The sequence below is a fragment of the Clarias gariepinus genome, chromosome 19 (assembly GCF_024256425.1).
Source record: "Clarias gariepinus isolate MV-2021 ecotype Netherlands chromosome 19, CGAR_prim_01v2, whole genome shotgun sequence".
Lineage (NCBI taxonomy): Eukaryota > Metazoa > Chordata > Actinopteri > Siluriformes > Clariidae > Clarias > Clarias gariepinus.
The window spans coordinates 15,159,348-15,181,903 of NC_071118.1; the positions used below are offsets into that span (position 1 = coordinate 15,159,348).

Sequence of the window (22,556 nt, forward strand, 5' to 3'; positions counted from 1 at the left end):
TGTGTGTGTGTGTGTTTGTAGGTGTGTGTGTATGTGTATGTGTGTGTGTGTGTGTGTGTGTGTGTGTGAGAGAGAGAGAGAGAGAGAGAGATAGGTTAGTATTACATTTTAGCTATGGTAGTGTTGTAGCTACAGTCCAAAATGACAGTCATTTAATGTGTATTGCCTGATTTAATGCATTCAAGGGCACATTGTATATATTATAAGTATTCATTTAACTTCCTTATAAAAATGCTGTAGTCTGAAAAACTAAAACTTAAGCATCATTATTTTATTGGTAATAATATTACTTTGTATGAGAGTTTTCTTTTTACCAATCTACCCATCGGTCATTTAAGAAGCACATATATTCAGTATTATTTATTTGTTTAATAAGTCATTTATTGCAAATATTGCAGTTGGGAAAGTATTTTCTTTAAAAAATTGCTTAGTGATTATGTGAAATGTTTTAAAGCCTCAAATTGTGCAGTTATTATGTGATTACCTCCGGCTTATCCTTCACTAATGGAATGAGACTCTGGAGCAATGTCCTTTACGATACAAATGAACTGAGTGTCTCATGACAACTGCTATTGTTGCATATCAATACTGCTGTGAATGGAGGAACGCTTTCAATACACTCATAATCCCCGTTATTTCCCCAGACCATAATATCCACCTCAGACGTTTGCTTCCAACTTTAATCTGCATTTGTGTATGAGAAAAAGTAGAAATGGCAACTGTTTTTTTTGACTCCTCTGTATAAATAAAGACCCCTTTGTCTTGAGCACTGTATCCCTACATCAGTAGATGGAAACGAGACAGTAGCGAGACCCTGGGTAAGACTGGGGTGATCTGCAGGTTATGGTAGACAAAATGCAATATTTTCCACCAGTCACCAATTTAACGAGATTTTGCTTTATGTATGCATGTATGTATGTATGTATGTATGTATGTATGTATGTATGTATTTATGTATATATGTATGTATGTGTACTGTATGTATATAAAATCTATTCTTTGTTGATTTATTAGAAACAATTTCCCGTCAGTGCTATAAATGTTTCATAACTAGACTGTTTACTTCCTGATGGAATCTTATGAAATTGTTTGCATAATTTTTCTACCAAATAAATTAAAGAAAAAACCTTTAATAGCAAATTATATTTTTTAATAACAGCAGCTTTGACAGTAGTTCAACTTCAAATCAAAGGTTTACAGTGTGAACATACTTTTATTTCCATTTCCATAGTAACAGTCCATTCAGAGGGACTAGTGTGGGTAAAATATTATAGATAAAGTTTTGCATGTTTGGTCATTGATTCCTGGTCATTTATACTCTATCAGTAAGAGTCATTTTAAGACACATGCTAAATGGTATTATTCAGCCCCTTACTGGATTAGCTCTGAACAGCTGGACCCCAGTTTAAATCCAACCTAAACATAATAGTCTGTGTAGACTATTGATTAGGGATAGGGTGTACCATCTATGCAGTCAGTGGGGGTGGGATTGGATAGTGTAAATTCTGACATGAAATAGATTTGATTTATTTATGCTTGTCAGGACACATTTATTACATGCAAATAATATCTAATAAAATAATCTAGGTTGCTGCGTTTGAATTACTATATCATTTGAATGGAGTTGACATTCTTTTAGCGCAAAAATTGTGCTCTCTGGCCCATATAGACAGAGGTGGTCCATGTGTGTTCCAGTCACTGAAGCAGCTGTGGTTCATATGTTTTACTGGAAGCGTGTATCAGTCTGGCCACTTAGTTGGTGTGACAGCTTTTACTACTGTATTGAGAGTACAGCCTGCAGAGAGAGCGAGAGAGATTGTTCTTAGTGGTTTTACAAAAACATGCACACACACACACACACACACACACACACACACACTTTTCCTCAGGCTCCACTGAGGGGCGTGTGTGGGCCTCGCAGACCCTTAACACACCTGGAGGTGTCAGTTTCAGTTCTGTGTTACAACTCCGGCAGAGGGAAGCGATAAGATCTGGTATAATCAAAATTTTCAGCTCAGTGACACAACATGTAGACCACCTGTATGTAAAAACCTATAGACATCTACAGCTAAATCTTGCATTTTGGTAATGCCATTTACACAGATTAAACTGAATTTGTTTTGACATACTTGTCTTACAAAGAGTGTGCACTCAAAATAAGCCTAATCTGCTGACAGAGTACCCAGAAAAAACCCCACCAAGCATAGGGAGAACATGCAAATGCTTAGCACAGGCCCGAGGCAGGAATCGACACCTTAACCCTGGAGGTACAAGGCCACAGTGCTAACCACTATGCCACCATTTTTTAAGGTTATTTACACAGAATTACAATTCAAAAGTAATACTTGTTCTTCACTTAATTATTTATTTCATTCATCCATCTGACATCAGCAAAATATTTATCATGATTATACTGATGGTGGATCCAGAGCAAATCCTGGTAACACTTCTTGCAAAAGGATGTCAGACCATCACAGATCTCTGTGTACACACACACACACACACACACACACACACATACACACATACATATGAGCAAATTAGCATACTTACTAGATGTCTGCATATTTTGGACAGTTAGAGTAAACTGGAAAACCTAAAGAAAACCCAACAGGGGAAAAACATGTGAAACTTCACTGTGCCGCCATGACGCCCCATTTTGTGGTATCAGCAAAAGACATAATTATGCCATTTGCTCAAGATATGGCAACAGTGTCGTTAGATTAAGGGTGAAAACTGACAACCTAGAAGGTTGCTTATGTTTAAGGCAATAAATTTGACCAGATTAATGAATATTAACTCTTTTTCTATTGTGATTGTAGAAGTGACAACAAACCAGTCTTCATACACAGGGGAAATTATCCCTTTTTTTTAAGCAAAAATTTTTCCCCCAAAAAAACATCCTCTGCGTGACTGCTATTACTTAGTAAACACACATGGAGCCGTCTCTCCCACTTCTGATGAACGTGCGTTAACACATCTGGTGTTAAGCATGAAATTACACTTCAAATGCATTCCTTTAAATGATCGTTTTGCTGTGTTTTTCCCTTTTACACCGTGGCCTTCAACCAAGAAACCCGGAAACTGCCACTCCAACCATCCCCTATGGAGACTTATGGGACACCCTGCATAGGTCACTAAATAATTATTGTTTCTTGGCTAGTTAAATTATATGTACAGTTTAGTACACAGGAAAAGAAAACAACGTTCCTCCAGGACCAAGGCCCTACACACAATATAAATTAAGAAAACTAGTTAAGAACTATACAAAAAGAACAACCTGAAGTGCACTTGTGCAAATGACGAAGCTACTTGGATGAGTGAGTATAATTTACAAGCCTACGATAGCAGCCTAGTTATTCTATTGTTGTTGTCTGGATTTGTGTCTGGAATTTTTATTTATTTTTTTTAGGATTTTTTTTTTTACCAATACTATGTTTTTGTAAGTTTAAAAAAAAGTTTTTAGCCTAGTGCAACATTTTTTTATTTTTTTTTTGGTGGGGGGCAAAAAAAATTGCATTTTAGGGTTCCACCAGTGGGACACTTTCCATGTCACAATTTCACAGGTTATTATTATTTTTTTGTTTAAAGCGTATTTTATCCTAATTGTTCTTTTTCACAATTTTATTTCTGTTTATAGATAATTTACTGTAGTGTTTATTTATGTACTGTAGGTTTTCAGCGTGTGCGCAGTTCAGAGGACGCAGTCATTCGCAGAGCAGTAAGGCCTAAAGGGCGCCCCCTCCCTCCCTCCCTCCCTCCCGCCTGCTCTCTCTCTCTCTCTCTCTCTCTCTCTCTCTCACGCGCTTCACTCTGACCAGCCCCGGTGCCGCTCGCACACAGTTTCTCCGCCGCGGCGCTCCGACTCAGTGACTTCCCGCTTTTCAGGATCTGTAAAGTCAGCGTGCTCAGCGCTACACCGGTCCGTGATTCAGCGCCTTCCCTGTTGAGTGTTTGCGGCTCTCTCTCTTATTTGTTTCTTGTTTCGTCGTTTGGAGACGACGCGGAGAGCACTGGGAACAGCTTACACTCACACTAGCTGCCCTACGTGCGTGTGTGTGTGTGTGCGCGCGCACGGATTTGACATGCTTTAATTTGCAACTTTCCTTCTCTCACGGCGTGAGAATAAAATCGTTTCGTCGTGCGCAGAACAGTTTGTCGGTGCAAAATAAAAACGAGGACGTGTAACGGATTGTAAAAGGGACAACTTTAATTTGTTGATTTGTCTGGATTTCGTGTTTCTTGTCGCTCCTGTAAGTGTTCACAGAAGGGATGCGCTTCCACTCCGTCCGGACTACAGACTGAGAGCCGGCACGCGCAGTCGCTGCAGCGGCGCTTTAACAACCTCGGCATTGGTACAACTCTCCTCTGGTGCTGTCACTCTTACGGAAGAGTTTATGCACCGACCTGTGGAAGTCTTCACTAAGGAAGAGGTTGTTCATATGTGAGTTTGCTGCCGTTGTTGGTGTTTTTTTTGTTTGTTTTTGTTTGTGGTTTTCACCTGGCGCTCGTGCCCCGGACAGACCCCGGTAACCGCGTGCCCGGATCAGGACTGAGCTGCGCGCGAGGAGGCTGGAGATGGCTCCGGTTGGGATGCTGCTGATCGGGGCAGTGTTAGGCTGGGTGTCCGTGTTGGCTGAAGAACCCGCGGCGAAAACCGTAGCTGACCGATACGCCGTCTACTGGAACCGCACGAATCCCCGGTGAGTGCATGCGGACACATCACACACACACACACACACACACACTGAGGTTAAGGTTAACTGGTTGCTCAATTTACCCGAGCTCATACAACGAATCGTTTACATCCTGAAAAAAAAAATCCACTACACTCTGACAAATAACGGTGCATTTAGTTTCTTTCACTTGGGACTGGGTGCCTTCATTTTATTTTAGAGTAAAGTGGAAAAAAGATGCATGCTATGCCAGGGTACCAACATATACCCTAAAAGACAAGAATTACAGTTTTGCACCTGTGTTTTGGAAAGAGTGTAGGTCTTTTTCTTAAGCAAGTTTTACTAACCCTAGTTCCAGCCGTAACCACTTGAATTTACTTTTTAGACCTCTTGGATGGTCTCGGCCACATTCAGTGTACCAAACCCACACTGCATTTATTAACATCCCTATTAACATCTAAAAGCATTTATATTCACTTCTATTTGTGCAGTTTTATATCTACCAACATTGTCTGCACTTTTGTGATCTCTATTCATTTAAAATTTTATATTCTGTACACATCGGTTTTGCTGTGTTTCTCCAGTGTATAGCTTACACCTTTAGAAAAAAAATGTTCTAACCTGGGTTTTAAGGATCAACAAACTCAAGAATCCATCGTTTGCATTTATTGAGGAGAATAAAATGGTACAGGAGTGTTGTTAACAGGACCTTAAAGGTCTGTTGTATCTTACCTTTGATGAAACACTTCTGTTGTAGTTACCTTGATGAACAAAGCACTGTACTGCATACTTTCTTCTCCTTACAGTGTAGGAACATTGACACAAGGTCTCCTTAGGCTCTGTAAACTATATTTATACACCTTTGAAAAATCACACTTTTCTTACAACAAGCAGTTGTGTGTTGAAGAGAACTCTGCAAACCTGGACACCCTTTGTAAAGAATGGGAAGCATGGTAGAACTATTGTATCACTGGACTTAAAGTTACTTTACAATGCATGCCATATTTCAATATCTAATTTATCTAATACGAGAGTAAAGTAGAACATCGATAGTCTTCTTTCACCTAAAGTCTACAAAAATACATTTTATATTGACAAAGAAAAGTAGAAAGCATGAGTCATTGGATATAAAAATATATATTTTTATTTTCTTCTTGTTAATGTAAGTAACACTGTAGTCAGTTAGTGTTATACAAATTAATAGAATAGCATATATACAGGATATATAAATATATATATGTATAAAATGTCATATTGCTCAACTATAGCAGCACAATATAATACAATGTAATATTTATAACACTTTCTTTCTCTATATCTCGCACACACACACACACACACACACACACACACACACACACACACACACACACACACACACACGGTAAATCAGGGTTTCCCTCCTGCTGTACCAGCACAAACAATTTAAACAAGCTCTCAAGTTATTATCATTAATAACTTTCCATATGTCTTAAAAACAATAGGTCAGTGTGAAGATATGAAATATGCTCAATATATTTTATTCATAATGAGCAGACTACAAGACATTGATATCAGTTTAGATGACTTATGGAATTTTTAGTCAATAACCAACTTTAGATGTAAAATAAAAAATATAATAAATAAATAAATCCATCTTTTGTAGCGTTTTCAAACGGTATAGCCGTTTTTTGCCTACAAAAGCTGTGATATAATGTTTTAGCCATGTTCCACATAAGTACGTCAGGGGTAATTTAGAGTTTTTTCACCCTTTTAGTCTTGGTAATAAGTCCAGCTGGGAAGTTCTTATCGTGACATTTTTATTCTAGTACGTTTGTTCTATTGGTGTGTCGTGCCTGTGGAAGGGTATGTAGACATTTATAACAAAGATGTTTTCATGAGATATACTCATGTATTGGTAAAACACTGGATGTTCATAAATAAGAGTTGACATATTTTTGGATCTGATGATGTCATGTGTGATGTCAGCTAACGATGTTTTTCCATATGCAAAGTCAAGTTAGGATTATTTCCATCTTAAGCTCGTTAGCTAAAAAGAAAAATATTGGCATACAGGACGTCTACACAGAAGTGGCTTTTAAACCGATTCTGCAGTCATGAAAAGGGAAAAATATTAGTCGGTTTTGAATCAAGTGTCATTTATCGTCATTACTTGTGTTTTTGTGAATCAGTTAAAATGCCTTTGTTTTTGTTGTTATTATTTATTTGTTTGTAATAGTAGGTATATTCTTATGATTTTTTTCTAATATTGTTAATGTAGGAGGTTGTAGATAAGCAGGTTTTTAGGGCAGTGTCTGTGCAGTCAAGATACAGAGTGCAAGTAGCATCAAAACTTCTGTTTTCTGTATTTGGGGCAGATTTTAAGAAGTATTGCCTGTGTCTTTCTTAGAGAAAGCTTTTCCATTGCCCCTCCCATAATAATTTTTTATTGTATGATTTAAAAAAATAGGTATATGTATAATGAAATTATTTGTTTGATTTTATATGACTAAATCAGTGTGAGACCAGGTTGGAAATATTTTATTGTTTCTATAGTAACAGCTCATTCACAAGAATTGGACGGCAAACGCACCACATCGTTCTAGACTAATCATAATCATAAAATAAAAGAAATTCTTATTTAAGCACTAAATATATTTTGATAGAATTAAGGTTTTCTCAAGGGGGTATTAATTATATAAAAAAAATTCTGTACTCAGTCACAAAGTAGTGAATGGTTTGTGGTTTCTCAAACTTTGGTTAACATGACGAGTGATTTTTTTTTATTGTCTTTTTCCTTTTATTTAAAAAAGATTTTAATAACCAGTATATATATTTTTATAATTTAATTTAGATACCAAACTAATGCTTAGTTAAAAATGTTGATTGTGTGTTAATAAAGTACAAAAATTAACCTCATCGTCCCGTATCTCAGCCTTTCATAGCAATTGATGCTATACACAGTATTCTTTTATTTGGTCATATTTATTTATGGCAATATTGTTAATTCTGATAAAAGATCAGAACATCATGATTAGATTATATTAGAAAGTGACTCAGCACTATGGAAAAAAATATACTATCAGGCCTAAACCAAAGGACATCAAAATGTGCAGAATCCATTGACAAAATCCAGAGGGCCTGCGATTATTAATTTAGTTGCAGTGATGAAAATCACAATCGTTTATTATCAAAGTTATTATATTCATTGATTTTTATATTTGTGTTTGACTGGTCTGTTGAATTGAATGGATTTCATCCAAACCTCAATAACTCAAAAGCAAGCCGCAGATAAATGAAGTTGGATTGGTGGAAAGTTCATGAATAAAAACAGCTTTATGGCTCATATAAAGAGTGGAAACTTTATTGTACACAGTTAAATAATGGGGCTGATACTTAAATGGTTGAAAAATCTGTAAAATTTGTTTTGCAGTCAATGAATCCCTCCTGGAAAACATTTAAGAATCCCTGCTTGTAGAAGGATTATATAACTCCTAACTATCCCATTCTTTTAGAAAAGTTTGGCCCTGTGAATGCATTTAAACTGGCAGCCGTAGAGTTCACATCTCTTTGCAGGAGTCCATGGTTTGTTTCTGAAACGAGCTCTTCCCCATTCCCAGGTTTTCTTGCTCAGTTGCCATGGGGCTTCTTCAGTGTCCTGCGCCCTGCGCCCCATGCTGAGCGAACACAAAGACTGAGGCCCGAAGTAGCCCAGAGCAGTGGTGCGGCCCGGCTGGGGGTTTGCTCATGAGAGAGGCGCATGCCGAGCTCGCGCATTTAGCACTAACATCACCGGGGTCTGTGTTAACCATCAACGGAGCAACCCTGGGCTCTGGTTAGGGTGCAACCTCGGGGCAAACCTTGTCTCTGAGGCTGTGCACGCAGAGTGGTGCTGGCTGTGTGTGTATGTATGTGTGTGTGTGTGGCACCCTGCCTGCATTTTGTCTTGGCACAATGAGGCCCCTCTGGTAAATAAATGAGCTACTTTAAATGAGTGTCTCTCATTCGCATTCATACGCTCACCCAGTGGCCTAATCCAAATCTGGCTGAGCTGAATAATGTAGCAGTGCTGTGTGTGTCATGACCTTGGGGCCCCTGATCTGGCCATCCGTCAGTCATAACCCCACCCAAAAGGAGTCACATCCTCTCCTCAAAAATTTTCATCAGAGCGGCTGCATGCTATCAGCAGGCTATTAAACCCGTCTCAAAAACAGCGGACAATTTGTAAAAAGTGTGGACGATGCGATGTTTTGATCTCTCGTTATTTGCATTTCGGATTCAAATTCTTGTATCATGACTTTTTTCCGCCTTCAATCCAACCCTTCAGCAGATCTGTAGCAGCTGCATCTTTGAACGTAGCTCATTAATGTGCACAAATTACAGGCATTAGAAAGAGTGTTACAAGAGATCAAATTCAAGATTTAGCCAGGCATGCTGTGAAATATTAATCTGTTTGGTGGCTAAATATCATGATGTGCGTTAAAGGAGTTTTAATTAGATTTTTAATATGTTTACTGATGTTTTAAAGAAACAGATGCACTAAATTGTTTCAGTCTTTATGAGCATTGGTAATGTGCATGGCACAACTCTCCCCCTGCAGTATATTTATCTGGCATTTGTGGCAGGAATCTCTAGTACAAAGTGGCCTGTTTTTTTTTCTGATATTGAAAAGTTTTCAGGAAAGATGAGTTTTTGCTTCGGAGTATTGCTGTAAAATGCTGTAAAAAGCTGTAAAAAGCTGCATTCTTTTGTCTTATAAAAGGAAAAACAAAAGCTGGTGAGGAAATGACTGTTTACAGCTGCTGTAACATAAGTGATAACAGCTAATTATTAGTTTTAATGTTTTACAACATTAAATTAGGACTGCCTGATTTGATCAAAAAATGACATTGCAATTATTTTATCAGTTTTTGTGATGTATAGATAATACATTTACCATTTTTGTGATTCAAATGTGTTCTCTGGCACAAATGGCACAATAACCTCATTACGAGGATGCTTGCCAATATTTATTTATCACAGAAAAAAAATTGCGATTTAATAATTGCACACATCCATAATTGCACAGATTTTGATTTTCCTTTAAAATGAATCACACTACAAAGTAAATGATGTACATTTTGCATCTTGTGTTCGATTTTACGAACAAGCCTTGTGTGGTAATGGCGTGTGTTGAAATTCTTTAGGGGCTATAGATAGGAACTGCTGCTTTAGTTTAAATGCTAAAGTATGTGAAAGTTCTAATCAGCCATTCAGATGCGAGTTGTCAACCCCCCCACCACACCCCCCCCCAACACACCACCCACCCGTTTGTCCCCACATTATGCTCTCACGGGGTTTCAGGGCTGTTAGCAAAGCAGTCAGGACCACTTGCAATTACGAAATTTGGGTCAATTCAAGTTGGCAAGTTTTTCCTCAAAAAGCCTCCCGCTTCATTTTCACATGGCTTGAGAAATGTGTGCTGAGATTAAAATAGTATTATTTTTCTGACTCAATTCTTTCACCACGATTTACAAAAGAAAAGGGTGAATACATCATTACCGTAATCTTAGATTTCTGATTGATTTATTGTGTTAAGCAAATTGCTGCAAGGATTTTTTTTCCTTTGCGAGGAAATCATCCAGTATTGACAATAAGCTTTGTTTATTTATTGCTTTAGGGATAGATCAGTGAAGAATCAGTTTTAAATTTCAGTCTTAATCTTCAGGGTGTTTGTATATTTGGTGCCATGGAAGCTGATACCTTCAGCCATCAGAGAGATCCATCAGATAGATCTGAGCACTCAACAGCTGGAGAGAAGGATCTGGGGAAGAGCAGATCCATTCCACGGTGCTGTTTTAATCCTGCATAATTCCTTCCAAAGCTCTGAGTGACAGATGTGAAACACTTTTTCTTATAAACCTTACAGATTTATGGACTGCAAGTGTGCCACACCTTGTTTAAATGCATGTGTTGTGGGCCTTTAGAGAAATGTGAAATCTTTTTCTGTTGGATATCTTTAAAGCCCTGCTCTTTTCCATCTCACGAGTCCTCTCAAAAGTCCTTAAATGTTTTCCTTTGTGTTTCAGCTCAGTTTTAATCCCCAATTAAAACACAAAGCCCCCCCTTTTCTGTGGTTTGTGGAGAGTTGATGTTGTGATAGCTGCTCTGTGGTGTTGTTTGGTGCTGCGGGAGCATTGCTTACCATGTTTACCTGCCATCTCCAACCCCGCCCCCCCCCCATCATCCTATTCCTGACTCCCGTGCTTCTGCCTTCGTCCTACTTGGATAAAAAAAAAATCTTGAGTCCAAATACCAAATATTGACTGGATTTTAGAAACTCGGCCGCGTCCCAGCTAGTGCCCAACCTGCGTGAAAGGCTGCCATTGTTTGTGGCTTAGTGGAGCTTTGCCAGGGTCTGAAGTATGCACGCTTGTACACACGGGAAGGGCACAGCAGGGCTTGTAGGCATACAGAGGGGCATAAAAAACAGTCTGGAAGTGGTTCAGCCCCTATAGACTAAAGGAAAGGGGAAGCGAGGGGCCCGGGCAGTGCTGGAACTTTCCCAAGGGACATAGGGTCAGTGTTGCCAGATTAACTGGGATCCCTTGTGATGATTTTATTTGATTACCTTAATTAAAAAAATTACCTTGTTATATTGGGCTAGATCATACAGCAATACTATATTGATCTTGCGATAAATAAGGACATTGCACTTTCCAGTGAGTATAATGATAATATTAGTACATTTGAAGGGTTTAAATGCAAAATTAGATAAATCCATTTTTTAAGTTTTGAGTCGTTTTCTAAAAGAAGTAAAAAGTATTACAAACTGATAGAGAAAATCTGAGGCTGGTAAAAAGCACAAAGTAACAATATTTTAAATAATTATGTAACATTGTTTGAGGGGGAAAAAGTGTGATTTCTGTACAGTTTAGCAAAATTCCGTAAATCCAAATGTCTTATCACAGTGGTTGTGTTTTAATAAAATAAATAATAGCAAAATAAAAGCAATAATATAGCAAACTCATGCTTTAATAAAAACAAGATAAAAAGGTTTGGTGCTCACATAAACCTTTTTTAATACAAAGAACCTTGATATCATGAGAACCTTTTAAAACAATACAGAAATGTCAGCCTCTTCTTCTACAGTTTCAGTTTTACGTATCATAGTAGGCCATGACTGCTGGAGAAACTGCAGCCAGCAAAGTGTAAACCTGTCATGTTTTGCCAAAAACTTGAAAGTTCAAATCCTCAAAAAATATATATAGCGTTTTTCTAATTAAACCTTTTTTTTATAGACATGTTGTGGCAAAGAAAAATAGTTCACCAGGATGAGCAAAACTTTGTAAATTGCATTTATCTCTTTGTGCGGTCAAATCATTAATTCATAATGCTCCAATTCCGCAACTCTCAAAGCTGAGTTGATGATGAAGTTATAATGTATTTCGATTTTATGCTTCTTAAGAAGTAAATCACATTTCATAATGTTAAATAATGATATCACTGAAGCCATCATTTCCTATAATATGTTAACGGGGTATTGTTTTTGTTATCCTGGCATTGTAATACAGTCTTTGGCTTATACCATAGCTCTGTAGAATTGCTGAATCTGCTAAGTCAAAAGGTGTTGATTAAGTTTGTATAACAGCTGCTCTGACAATAAAAAAAAAAGTTTATATTCTGGTGCTAAAACTTTAGCATTTCTGTAGTAACTGTTATATATATATATTAAAACTTGTAATTAAATATGCAAAACATACAAAAAGTCTGATGAACTGTCATACAATTAATAAAAAGCACTATAATTGCATTATCTAATAGCTATGTTATGAGAGGAATTAAACATTTTGGAATAGAACGTCAGAAAACAATCCTGTGATAAGAGTAACCCACCACTTTGATTATTACTTAGTGCCCACTTCAACGCTCATCGAAAACGTTCGGGTTCTCTACCCTAAACCCTTTCTACTAGAAATCTTTGAAAATGTTGGATTGATATTTTTATCCAAGATACTGTAGAGCTAATTTGCATGAGTTTCATGTAAGTGTTAGTTTTGAGAAAGCTACAGTAGCTTAAAATTGGACCAGAAGGCAGTGCATTTCAATCCTGCATCTGTGCAAAGTGTGTCAAATGACACGAGTCCTCCTGCAGGGGATCTAACACATCCTGCTGTTTAGTGACCCCTCACACGAAGAGACTGCCCGACCTCTTACCTTGTTTTTTATTTTCTTATGGCTGAATAGGATTGTAAGCTGTAGGCATGTTCCAATTAACAGTTAAATGATATACAGCAGTGTTCCACATTATTGTTATTGTGCATGCCTCAAAATCTCATCACCACCACTGGGTTTGATTAAACAGAATAAAACACAGCTGTCTATTAGAGGTTTGCATGAGCACCGCATGTGTGCATCACGGTTCTGGAAATCCCATAATTCAGTTCACCAGATGGGAGTTTAATGGATGTTCCAAAAATGTGGCAAACAGCTTTGTTGCTCCTGATTGAGAAATAATTGTTTTTTGAAATTAGCCATTTCCAGAAAGAACAAAAAAAAAAAGAACCAGTTAATATAAAAGATCTAAAAATGTTGAGGTGATTTTTATGATATCCACACATACTAAAATAATTAGTCCCATGACTATTTGTAGAAATGCAGCTATTCCCTTAAAGAGCAGAAATCAAGATTTGTTTTGTTGCCAATGTGATCCATCTCTCTCCTGGGACTCTTCTGTTTTTCGTCCCTTCGTGTTTACTCATAGTAAACTGCTCATACTTTTAGTTCCTCTTTAAAATGTGAGTGTTGAAATGGCCTCTTTGCTTCTTTTGAAGGTCTGGGAGAAGGTATTAACAGAAAGTCTCTAAAAGGCTTTGGAGGTCATCGGCCCATTGTGCGGAGACACAAAACACTTCCTCTGAACCCCTTCACCCCTCTGTTTCTCCTCCACTGAGCCACAACCTCACCGGCCATTCATATTCATCAACCTCGGGCCCTAAAACCCCGATAAACTTCTTGAAAGGATCCTAAAGTTGGCTAAATTTGCTTGATGTGCATTGTGGGGAAACATGGAGTGCGCTAACGACCGCTCTACACATTCAGAGGTGAAAGCTCAGAGTAAGAGCTCTTTGTTGCTCTTCATTACGGCACATTTAATCGCAATAGGAAATAATGATGGAGACATTTGTCCGACAGATTAAGCTAATAAAAATTAAGCTACTTGGCAAGGAACTAATAGAAGGAACACTTCTGTTGAAGGAAATGGCCTTTTTCAGTCTTAATAAAAAGTCAATTTAATAAAAGCGATTATAATCTGTATGTTAGTATTTTTTTAATTAACATGATGGCCTTTAGAAAGAAAAAAAAATATATATGTATATTCTGTTATATTTACCATAGTCACAAATATACTCTTTTCTGCTTAGCTGGCAAGTGCATGCTCATATTCTCTGGGGACATGGTGGCTTAGTGGTTAGCACTGTCAGCCTTGCACTTCCAGGGTCCGGGTTTGATTCCTGCCTCTGTGTGCATAGAGTTTGCAAGTTCTCCCCATGCTTGGTGGGTTTTCTCCAGGTACTTTGGTTTTCACCCACAATCCAAAGACTAATTGACGATCCCCAGGTTGCTCGTAGTGTGTTTATGTGCCCTGCGGTGGATTGGCACACCGTCTTTCTGCCCTAAGTCTCCGGGGATAGGCTCCAGGCCCCCGTGACCCTGTATAAAGAATAAAGTGTTATAGATAATGAGCATTAGAGGTATTCTCCATCCATCTATCCATCAACAAACAAACTTTCCTTTTCCCAGCCACCCTTAGCTAACTGACTAGGGAATCCCGAGGCATTCCAAGAACAGTGTGGAGATATAATCTCTCCAACTTGGCCTTGTTCTGCCCTATGGTCTCCTTCCAGCTGGACGTGCCAAGAACACGTGGTGACTCCTGGTAACATCCTTACTAGATGCCCGAACCACCTCAACTGACTCCTTTCCACCCAAAGGAGTAGCGCCTCTACTCTGAGTTTCTCACTGATGACTGAGCTTCTTATCTTATCTCTTAGCAAAAAGCCAGCTAACCTTTTGAGAAAACACATTTCGATCGCTTGCATTCGCGATCTTGTCCTTTTGATCATGACCCAACGCTCATGACCATAGTAACCATAGACCATAGAATTGTTGGAACAAAGATCGCCCGGTAGATTAAAAGCTATGCCATTCGGCTCAACTCTCTTTTTGTCACAACAGTGCGTTAAAGCGACTGTAATACCGCGCTCACTGCTCCGATTCTTCGGCCAATCTCACGCTCCAATGTTCCATCACTCATGAACAAGACCCTAAGATACTTAAACTGCTTCACTTGGGGCAACAACTCGCTCTCTACCTGGAGTGGACAATCTTGTTCTGCTGAGAATGGCCCCAGATTTCGAGGTGATGATTCACAGAAAATCCAGAGGGACCCGATCATATGCCTTCTCCAAATCTACAGTACCCCCCCCCCCAGAGCCTTCAGCATTTCCGGATGGATCTCGTTAATTCTCGGGCTTTGCCACTGTGGGTTGTTTGACTACCTCAGTGACCTCGCCCAGGGAGATCAACGCCGACCCTCTCATCATCCTCCAGCTCTGTCTCTGCAACAGAGAGTGAATTAGTTTCAGGAGTTCCTCACAGTGTTCTTTTCACTGTCCGATTACCTTCTTAGTCAAAGTCAGCATTGTACTATCCTTGCTGTTCATAGCTTGGGTGGTTCCCCGTTTCCCCCAACTAAGGTGCCGGATGGTTTTCCAGAAGCACCTTGGTGCCACCCGAAAGTCCTTCTTCATGGATTCTCCAAGCTCCTCCCACACCCGCAGCTTTGCCTCTGCTACTGCTGCGGATGCTGTCCTTCAAGCCCGCCGATACCTTGCAACTGCTTCTAGAGTCCCCTGGAATAACATATCCCTGAAGGACTAATTTTTCAGTCCTATAAGTTGTGAGGTGGAGCCTCCATGAATTGGACTTTGTTAGTCCAGTTTGTTGTGTTTGTCCAGCATATTAGATGCTCAATTTAACTGAGATCTGGGGAATTTGGAATGTTTTGATGGCACATTCTTGAGAAATTTTTGCAGTATGTCAGGGCACATTATCCTGCTGGAAGAGGCCACTGCCATTAGTTAACACTGCTTCCATGAAGGGATGTACTCTGGTCAGCAACACTGTCTAGGTTGGTCAAAGTAACAGCCACATGAATGCCAGGACCCAAGGTTTCCCAGCATCTCACTGCCTCCACCATCACCACACAATGTTGACATCTTTTCCTCAGGTAAGCTACACACACAGCTATGTACATAAATCAAAATAAAACATGGTTCATCACCACCTTTTTTCATTGCTTCATGGCCCAGTTCTCATGATGCATGCTTGTTGTAGGCACTTTCAGTGGTGGACCTGGTTCAGCTTGGACACTCTATCCAACTGGTCTGCACCTACAGTACGCCACCCCATACATTTCACCTGTCAGTGGTTTTAAATCATACCCTATTTTAAACAAGGTAAAATACAATACCAAAACTAGTAAAATCTTTGGACACACCTTTTAATTCCATGTTCTCTTACGATTTTAATTTCTTTCTACATTGTATAACAATGATGCAGGCATCTAAAATATACAATAATGTCTTTTGAACAGTTGATATTCAGATGTGTCTGCTACTTATGCTTTGTAAAGCCTTTATAATGGCTCTAATCTGAGGTGCTATAAATTGGTAATTTTTGAGGCTGGTAAGTTTAAATGAACTTCTCTGCTACAAGGGCAGGTTTTGGTCTTGTTTTCCTGAGATGGACTTTATGAGAGCCAGTTTCATCATGGTGCTTAATGGGTTTTGCAAATGCAATTGACAATCCTGTTCTTGCAATAACTATTCCAAACCAGCTGACCTTCGTGTCTTAAAATAACAATGCCTATTGTTGTTACTTAATTACCTAATGCCATATTTGTTTTATATTTTTGAAATCTCCAGGATTGTTTTGAAATTTTAAGAAATTAATCAAAGATTGTGTCCAAACTTTTGACTGGTACTGTAAGAGCTTAGAGCTTAGAGCTCTCCAAAAATGGATCCGTTAATGTTCCAGCTAAAATGCAGCTGAGATACTGGCTTCTGGCTGCTTGATCTTCTTTCTGTTTCACAACTCTCTCAAACACGCAGTTTCATTGTCTGTAAGTGTAAGTTCCCACTCTGGGCCGACCCTTTGCAGATGCAGATGCGTTTACTTAGCTAATGTAGATTGGATGCAGAGACTGGAAAAAGTTGGAAAAAAATACCCTTTATGAAACATCCTCAATGTTCAGTTAAAGGTAATGTATACATAAAAGTTAAAAGACAACTAACAGCTAAGAAGGCTAGGATAGTTGTTAGCTACTAACATTCCGTGCATAAGCTCCTAAGAAAGATAGAGCCCAGTGATGAAGCCCTCATTTTAAAATGTGTATTACTTAACAGGGTTTCATCACAAAAAACCATGGCCATATCCACACACTATTCTATTGGCATTGAAAATGAATACAAGTTACAGTTAGCAACATTAGCCTCACAGTAGCCATGTAGCCAATAGTTCTACAATTTGATTGAAATAATTTTATTTAAATTAGAGATTTAAGCTTAACTTTTTACATGGACGCTGATCCGATAAGATGTGTTTAAATGCCCAAAGCATTTAATCAAAATAAAATTTTACTGACGTGTAAAGTGAGTCTTCCCACTCTGAAGCATTCAATCTGCCAAAAATATAACAGAAGCGAAATGAAAGGTTCCAAGAATTCAACGTATCTATGATTGGTTAGACGAATTACTGTGTATGAAAATTCAGAGCCAATCAGTGCTGCTTCCCCCATCATAAATCCAGGGAACTTGTCATGTGATGTTACCCCCATTGGAGCAAACATGAGCAGAAACAATATATGCTTCCCAAAGGAAGAAATGATTAAATCCAGTGTTTGCATTGCTAATATTTACCTCGTGAACAGATAAGCAAAGACCCCCCCCCCACATTTACATGTAAATATTGAATATTTGAGTCCATTTAAACATACCTATTGTGCTGAAATTCAACAAATAAGCTGTCATCTTAAACTATAGCTACTGCTACCTTACTCAGAAAAATAAATTAAATGGTGAGTCCTGGGAGATGCTGAGCCCTGAGTCGGAGGAGGGACTTAAAACCTTTTTATTTTCTCAGAAATATTGTTCATGTATTACGACTAAAAATTATAAATGTAAGAAGTGAAAATAAAAAAAGAGAAAAGATCGAAAAGCAAAGGTAAATAAGATAAACAAGGAAGAGGAGTTTGATGTATATACACAATAGAGGCCCATATGACTGTCCAGAATGATCAAAAAGTGAATGGATGAAATGATGTAGTGTATAGTCAGTGTTACCTATTAAACTAACTCATGTTTGAGCTAAAGCTAATAATACTATTTCTAAGCTCATTCCCAAGTAATTAAATTTATTTATCTGGGGCGATATTTTTCGTTTTTGTCTTAGTCAGATTTACAAGTTATGAACTTTGTTTGAAGATAGCATTAAGCAGGGATTTAATGCTACTTGTGTATATTAAGCATTGTTCATAAGGCTCTAGTTCTGACCCTAACAGCTTAATATCGTTTAAAATGTGTTATTTATGTTATGTTTCCATAGACATACATTTCTCAGTTGAAAGGCATGAAAGTAATAAATATCCTTGATCTTGTATTTGCTGTAATTAAAAATAGACATGAATTCCTTTAAGAATCTTTTGATATGTAGCTATAGCAACAGCTATTGTATATACATTTATGTATTTGCATCAGTTATTAACAAGCAAAACATTAACAAAGCCTCTGTATACATAAGCTTGATTACACCTATTAAAGTGTTTTCAATCACAGCTTTTTTTTTTTTTTTAGATATCTGGACAATAGGTTTTATGATGGAAGAGACAGTAGATCAACTCTTTGGTCTTTATTCTAGAAACTCCGTCATCATATCTGGCGAATCAGCAAAACACTGTTCCTGGCAACTAACATCATTGTGACATGGTTTTTGAAATGTTATTTTTGTAGCCGAGACTTTTATTCTAATTAACGTGTCTCAGAGGGAAGCGTGGTGTAGTTTTTTTTTTTTTTTTTTAAACAGTTCATTAAAACGTAATTAAAAATTGAGTCACTGCACTTGACTGCCGTGCTGTTGGTGTCATGTATTCAGTGCTTTTAGGGAAGGAGTGTACACTCTTGTTTAACTCCCATCCTGGATGCCTCTGCTGTTTTTATTGTACGTTTTGGAAAGTAAATAAGCTAAAAAACACTCTTAGACAAATTTGTAGAACCTTATGTGAGAAATTATTGCTCTTTAAGGAAAATTTCAGCTTTTTCTCCTGCTGTATTTGAGTGCAGCATTGGGATAAAGTATAAAAAATCCTTTGCGATTGCAATGTCGCTCAAAGCCTTCACACGCAGCATCAGAGGAAAACCAGGTCACAACGTTCATGATTGGAATTTCGGGTTGATTCGCTGCTGTGTTACATTTGGCTCGACTTTTTACCCACTATTTTGTTCCGTTGTTTTATATTTTTACGATTAACATCTGTGAGTTTAGTACTGGCTGATATGACACCGTATTGAATACAGTATTTATTATTTCTAAAGTAAGAGTCAAATAGTTGTATTTTATGAGGGAAAAAAAATGGAGATGAGGCTAAGCACGCGAGCAGCCATTTCCTAACTCGCCTCCATTTTGTGTCCTGTGCAGAGCTGCTTTTTTAAAGGCACATCAGGAAACCAAGTTTGACATTTTTGCTGGCAGGAATCGCAGAGTATTAGCCAAATTCGAAATATTATTGATGCAGCACTTTGGGCGCTGGAGTGAAGTCTTTCCAAATAAAATATCATCAAAATCCGAAATTTTGCGTAGCTGGGTTTCATGGAAACGCCAGCTTGCCGCTTGGTTCTGGCATCCTGGCACTAGTATCGCTGGTAGAGGAAGTGCACAGGCTTGTCCTCTTCCTCCTTTATGCCTGTGTGCCGGCCTAGCCTCAGTTATTCTTGTGCATAATTGATGGAAAAGTTAGAATAGCAGAAGTAATGCGATGAGAGGGTGCAGCGAAGCAGCAAGGTGGCCGAGTGCAGAGCTGAGAGGGAGATCGCGTGCGTCGGGCAGCAAACACTTGCAGCCGAAGAGAGGGCATGTGGAGTAACAGGTCCTGACACTGAGCCGGAGGAACATGACAGCATGCAGTCAGTTGAGCTTGGCCTTTTTTTCTTCGAATAATACAACAATGTCATTCTCCTCACTCCGGCCTGAGTGAAAATAAACTGCAGTGTTGCTGTCATAATAAGAGGGAAATTGTGTTTTGTGATGTTAAGCATAGAGTGGGTTTTGTTAAAGGAGCTTTGTACAGGTGACTCAGCAGTGTCGCATTACAATGAGGTGCTAATGAGAGAACACCTCGGCTTTGTCTCATTAACAATGGGTGCGAGAAAGATGCTAGTCAGGATCGTCCTGCTTCAAAGCAGCCTGCATAACACAAAATCTCGGATTCAATCTGGACAGAAACTGAAACTTGACCACAGTGACCACAAAGCAATGTGCTGCTGTTAAATGTATTTGCAAATGAATGTATTCTTGCTCCTAATTCCACGGTACGCGTTTCTTTGAATTATTATATATGCATTTAAACTTGTATCATCTACTACAAGTAATAAAGATAATTAACAGTGACAACAGCTTCAGGTTCACGCTAGTGACCAGAAACCATCTGGAGTTAGGTTGCTATAGCAACAATAAGAATACATTATTAACCAAACAGTATAAAGGACACAAGTATTATAATAAAAATATGAATAATTTAAATAATAATAATAATAATAATAATAATAATGACAAACTCTTAACATATAACATTTTTTATTAAAACATTATTTTAACACATAATATAATGCACGCATGATTATACTAAGTCTTTAATTTCAACTCAAAGTACAATCAAGCACATATATATATATAACATATATAATATATATATATATATATATTTCATATATTTAATATAATAATTAATAATTAATATATAATCCATGTGCAGGATTGTACTTTGAGGTTTAAGTTAGAACACATTTTGAAAAATATTTTTTGGCAATAAAGTTAGCATGTAAGGTCCTGTAATATTCTTTATGATTTTTTTTTTTAATGATGCATTGATAACCAGGAATTCTTTCCTCACAAATATGTCTGCATGAGCTGGAGGTTTTGTTTTGGTGCGAATCTGAACTTATTTTGCAATCTGAACTTAATGGGAACTTAAAAAAGAAACTTGTAAAGGTTTTTTTGAGATTCCCTAAACAAAAGCTAGAACCTCTTAGTGAAGTTATACAGTATATGCCAAACACGAAGCTAATTAGATGACTAGATACACACTAGGGAATAATTTTTAAAGCCATTGTGAAAAAAAGGGAAAATAACTATATAATTTCCTTCATAATTTCCTTGTAACTTTCTAGAAAGGTCACAAACATTATTGCATTATACTTAAGGAAGTCTCTATCCTGTGCCTCTATAAAGAAACAGAAGCCGCAATATAAACTTTAGGCTATTGCAAACACAAATTCTTCCCCCCCCCCCAATTTCAGTTAACAACTTATTATATAGGCTATGGAATTAACAATGACATATTGAATATATGCTTGCAGTTTAGTTGGGACAGAAAATAGGAGCAGAAATGTCTGTTTATATACACACAAAATTATCATTTAAATAATACCAGTATTGGGTTTAATTTGTCTCTGATTTGGATAGGCATATGTGAATCATATAGTCATATATATCGATTATAAATTTAGGGAAAAAATGTATATATAATATATAATAAATATATATATATATATTTTTTTTCAAAACTCTGCTTTTTCTAATTTATACTTTATACTGTCTGCTTTATTGTTCTTCCCATCTCTGCAGTATTGACCTGTGCTGAAAATCAATTATACAATACTCTGTTATAATCAAATTATCACTACTGTCCGTGAGGGAAGGCTAACTATGTGCGTAGGATTTTTTACAAAATTCCGAAAGAGTCTCTGTTTAAAGGCCATAAAACAAAAGGCGGTTTATAAGATTTCTTATTTTTGGGCAAATCTGATCATCCTGAATGGAGGATAAAGAATGAGTTTTGTAATAAAACAACGTAGGGAAAAAGAAAATATTCCATGTTAACTTATATGCATCTGCACTAAGGGGTTGAATGCAACATGCCTGTGATTCTCACTTGCTCGATTGTCCTCTGTTATTTCACTCTGAGCATCAGTAATGATTCAAGGCCCAAAGTGAAAAGGGGAATAATGCACTATATGCGTGAGCACTGCTTCAGGCCCATAGATGTGAGAGCTCGGGTGGTACACGCAATGCATATGGGACACACAACATGCATTTACTGTACACTCTGCATGCATTGTTCTCCAAAGCCCAAAGATATTTTTGTTTGCCTAAGTGACATTTATGGAAGATCTATTTTTTTTATTGTATCATCTTTCCACAAACTCACACATTAATCATCAAATTATCAGAAGCATTCACCTTTTTTTTTTTTTTATTCACCCCTCCAAAATTCTCACCAGATACTGGATGCTGGAATAACAGCTTCGTTTGGATTTGGCGACTGCACACTTTTCTTGAACTAGATCACACAAAATGGAGAAATCAGTGGGTGTGGTCAAAAAAACATTGTCCAATAGATGCACAGATACGGTCTCTGCAGATGTTTGGTGACCAATGAGATTTGTTGAGAATTAATAAAGCGCACCGATTGCTTTGCTTGGTGTACTGTATAAAAGTTTAGAAACAGAATTCATATTTAATTGTTAATATGATCTAAGAGTAAGAGTGAGTGTGTATCTGCATAACATATACACATGCGCACTT

The 22,556-nt window shown here is 37.7% G+C and overlaps 1 protein-coding gene across 1 annotated transcript in view; it reads left to right on the forward strand.

Moving 5' to 3' along the window:
* Nucleotides 1-3,828: 3,828 nt before the first annotated feature.
* The window catches only part of efna5a (ephrin-A5a), a 68,548-nt gene continuing 49,820 nt past the window's right edge, over nt 3,829-22,556 (forward strand). Inside the window, exons 1-2 of the mRNA XM_053478512.1 lie at nt 3,829-4,444; nt 4,524-4,703. Of these exons, the coding sequence (XP_053334487.1) occupies nt 4,579-4,703 (125 nt within the window). The 5' untranslated portion in view covers nt 3,829-4,444; nt 4,524-4,578. The remainder of the gene's footprint in view (nt 4,445-4,523; nt 4,704-22,556) is intronic.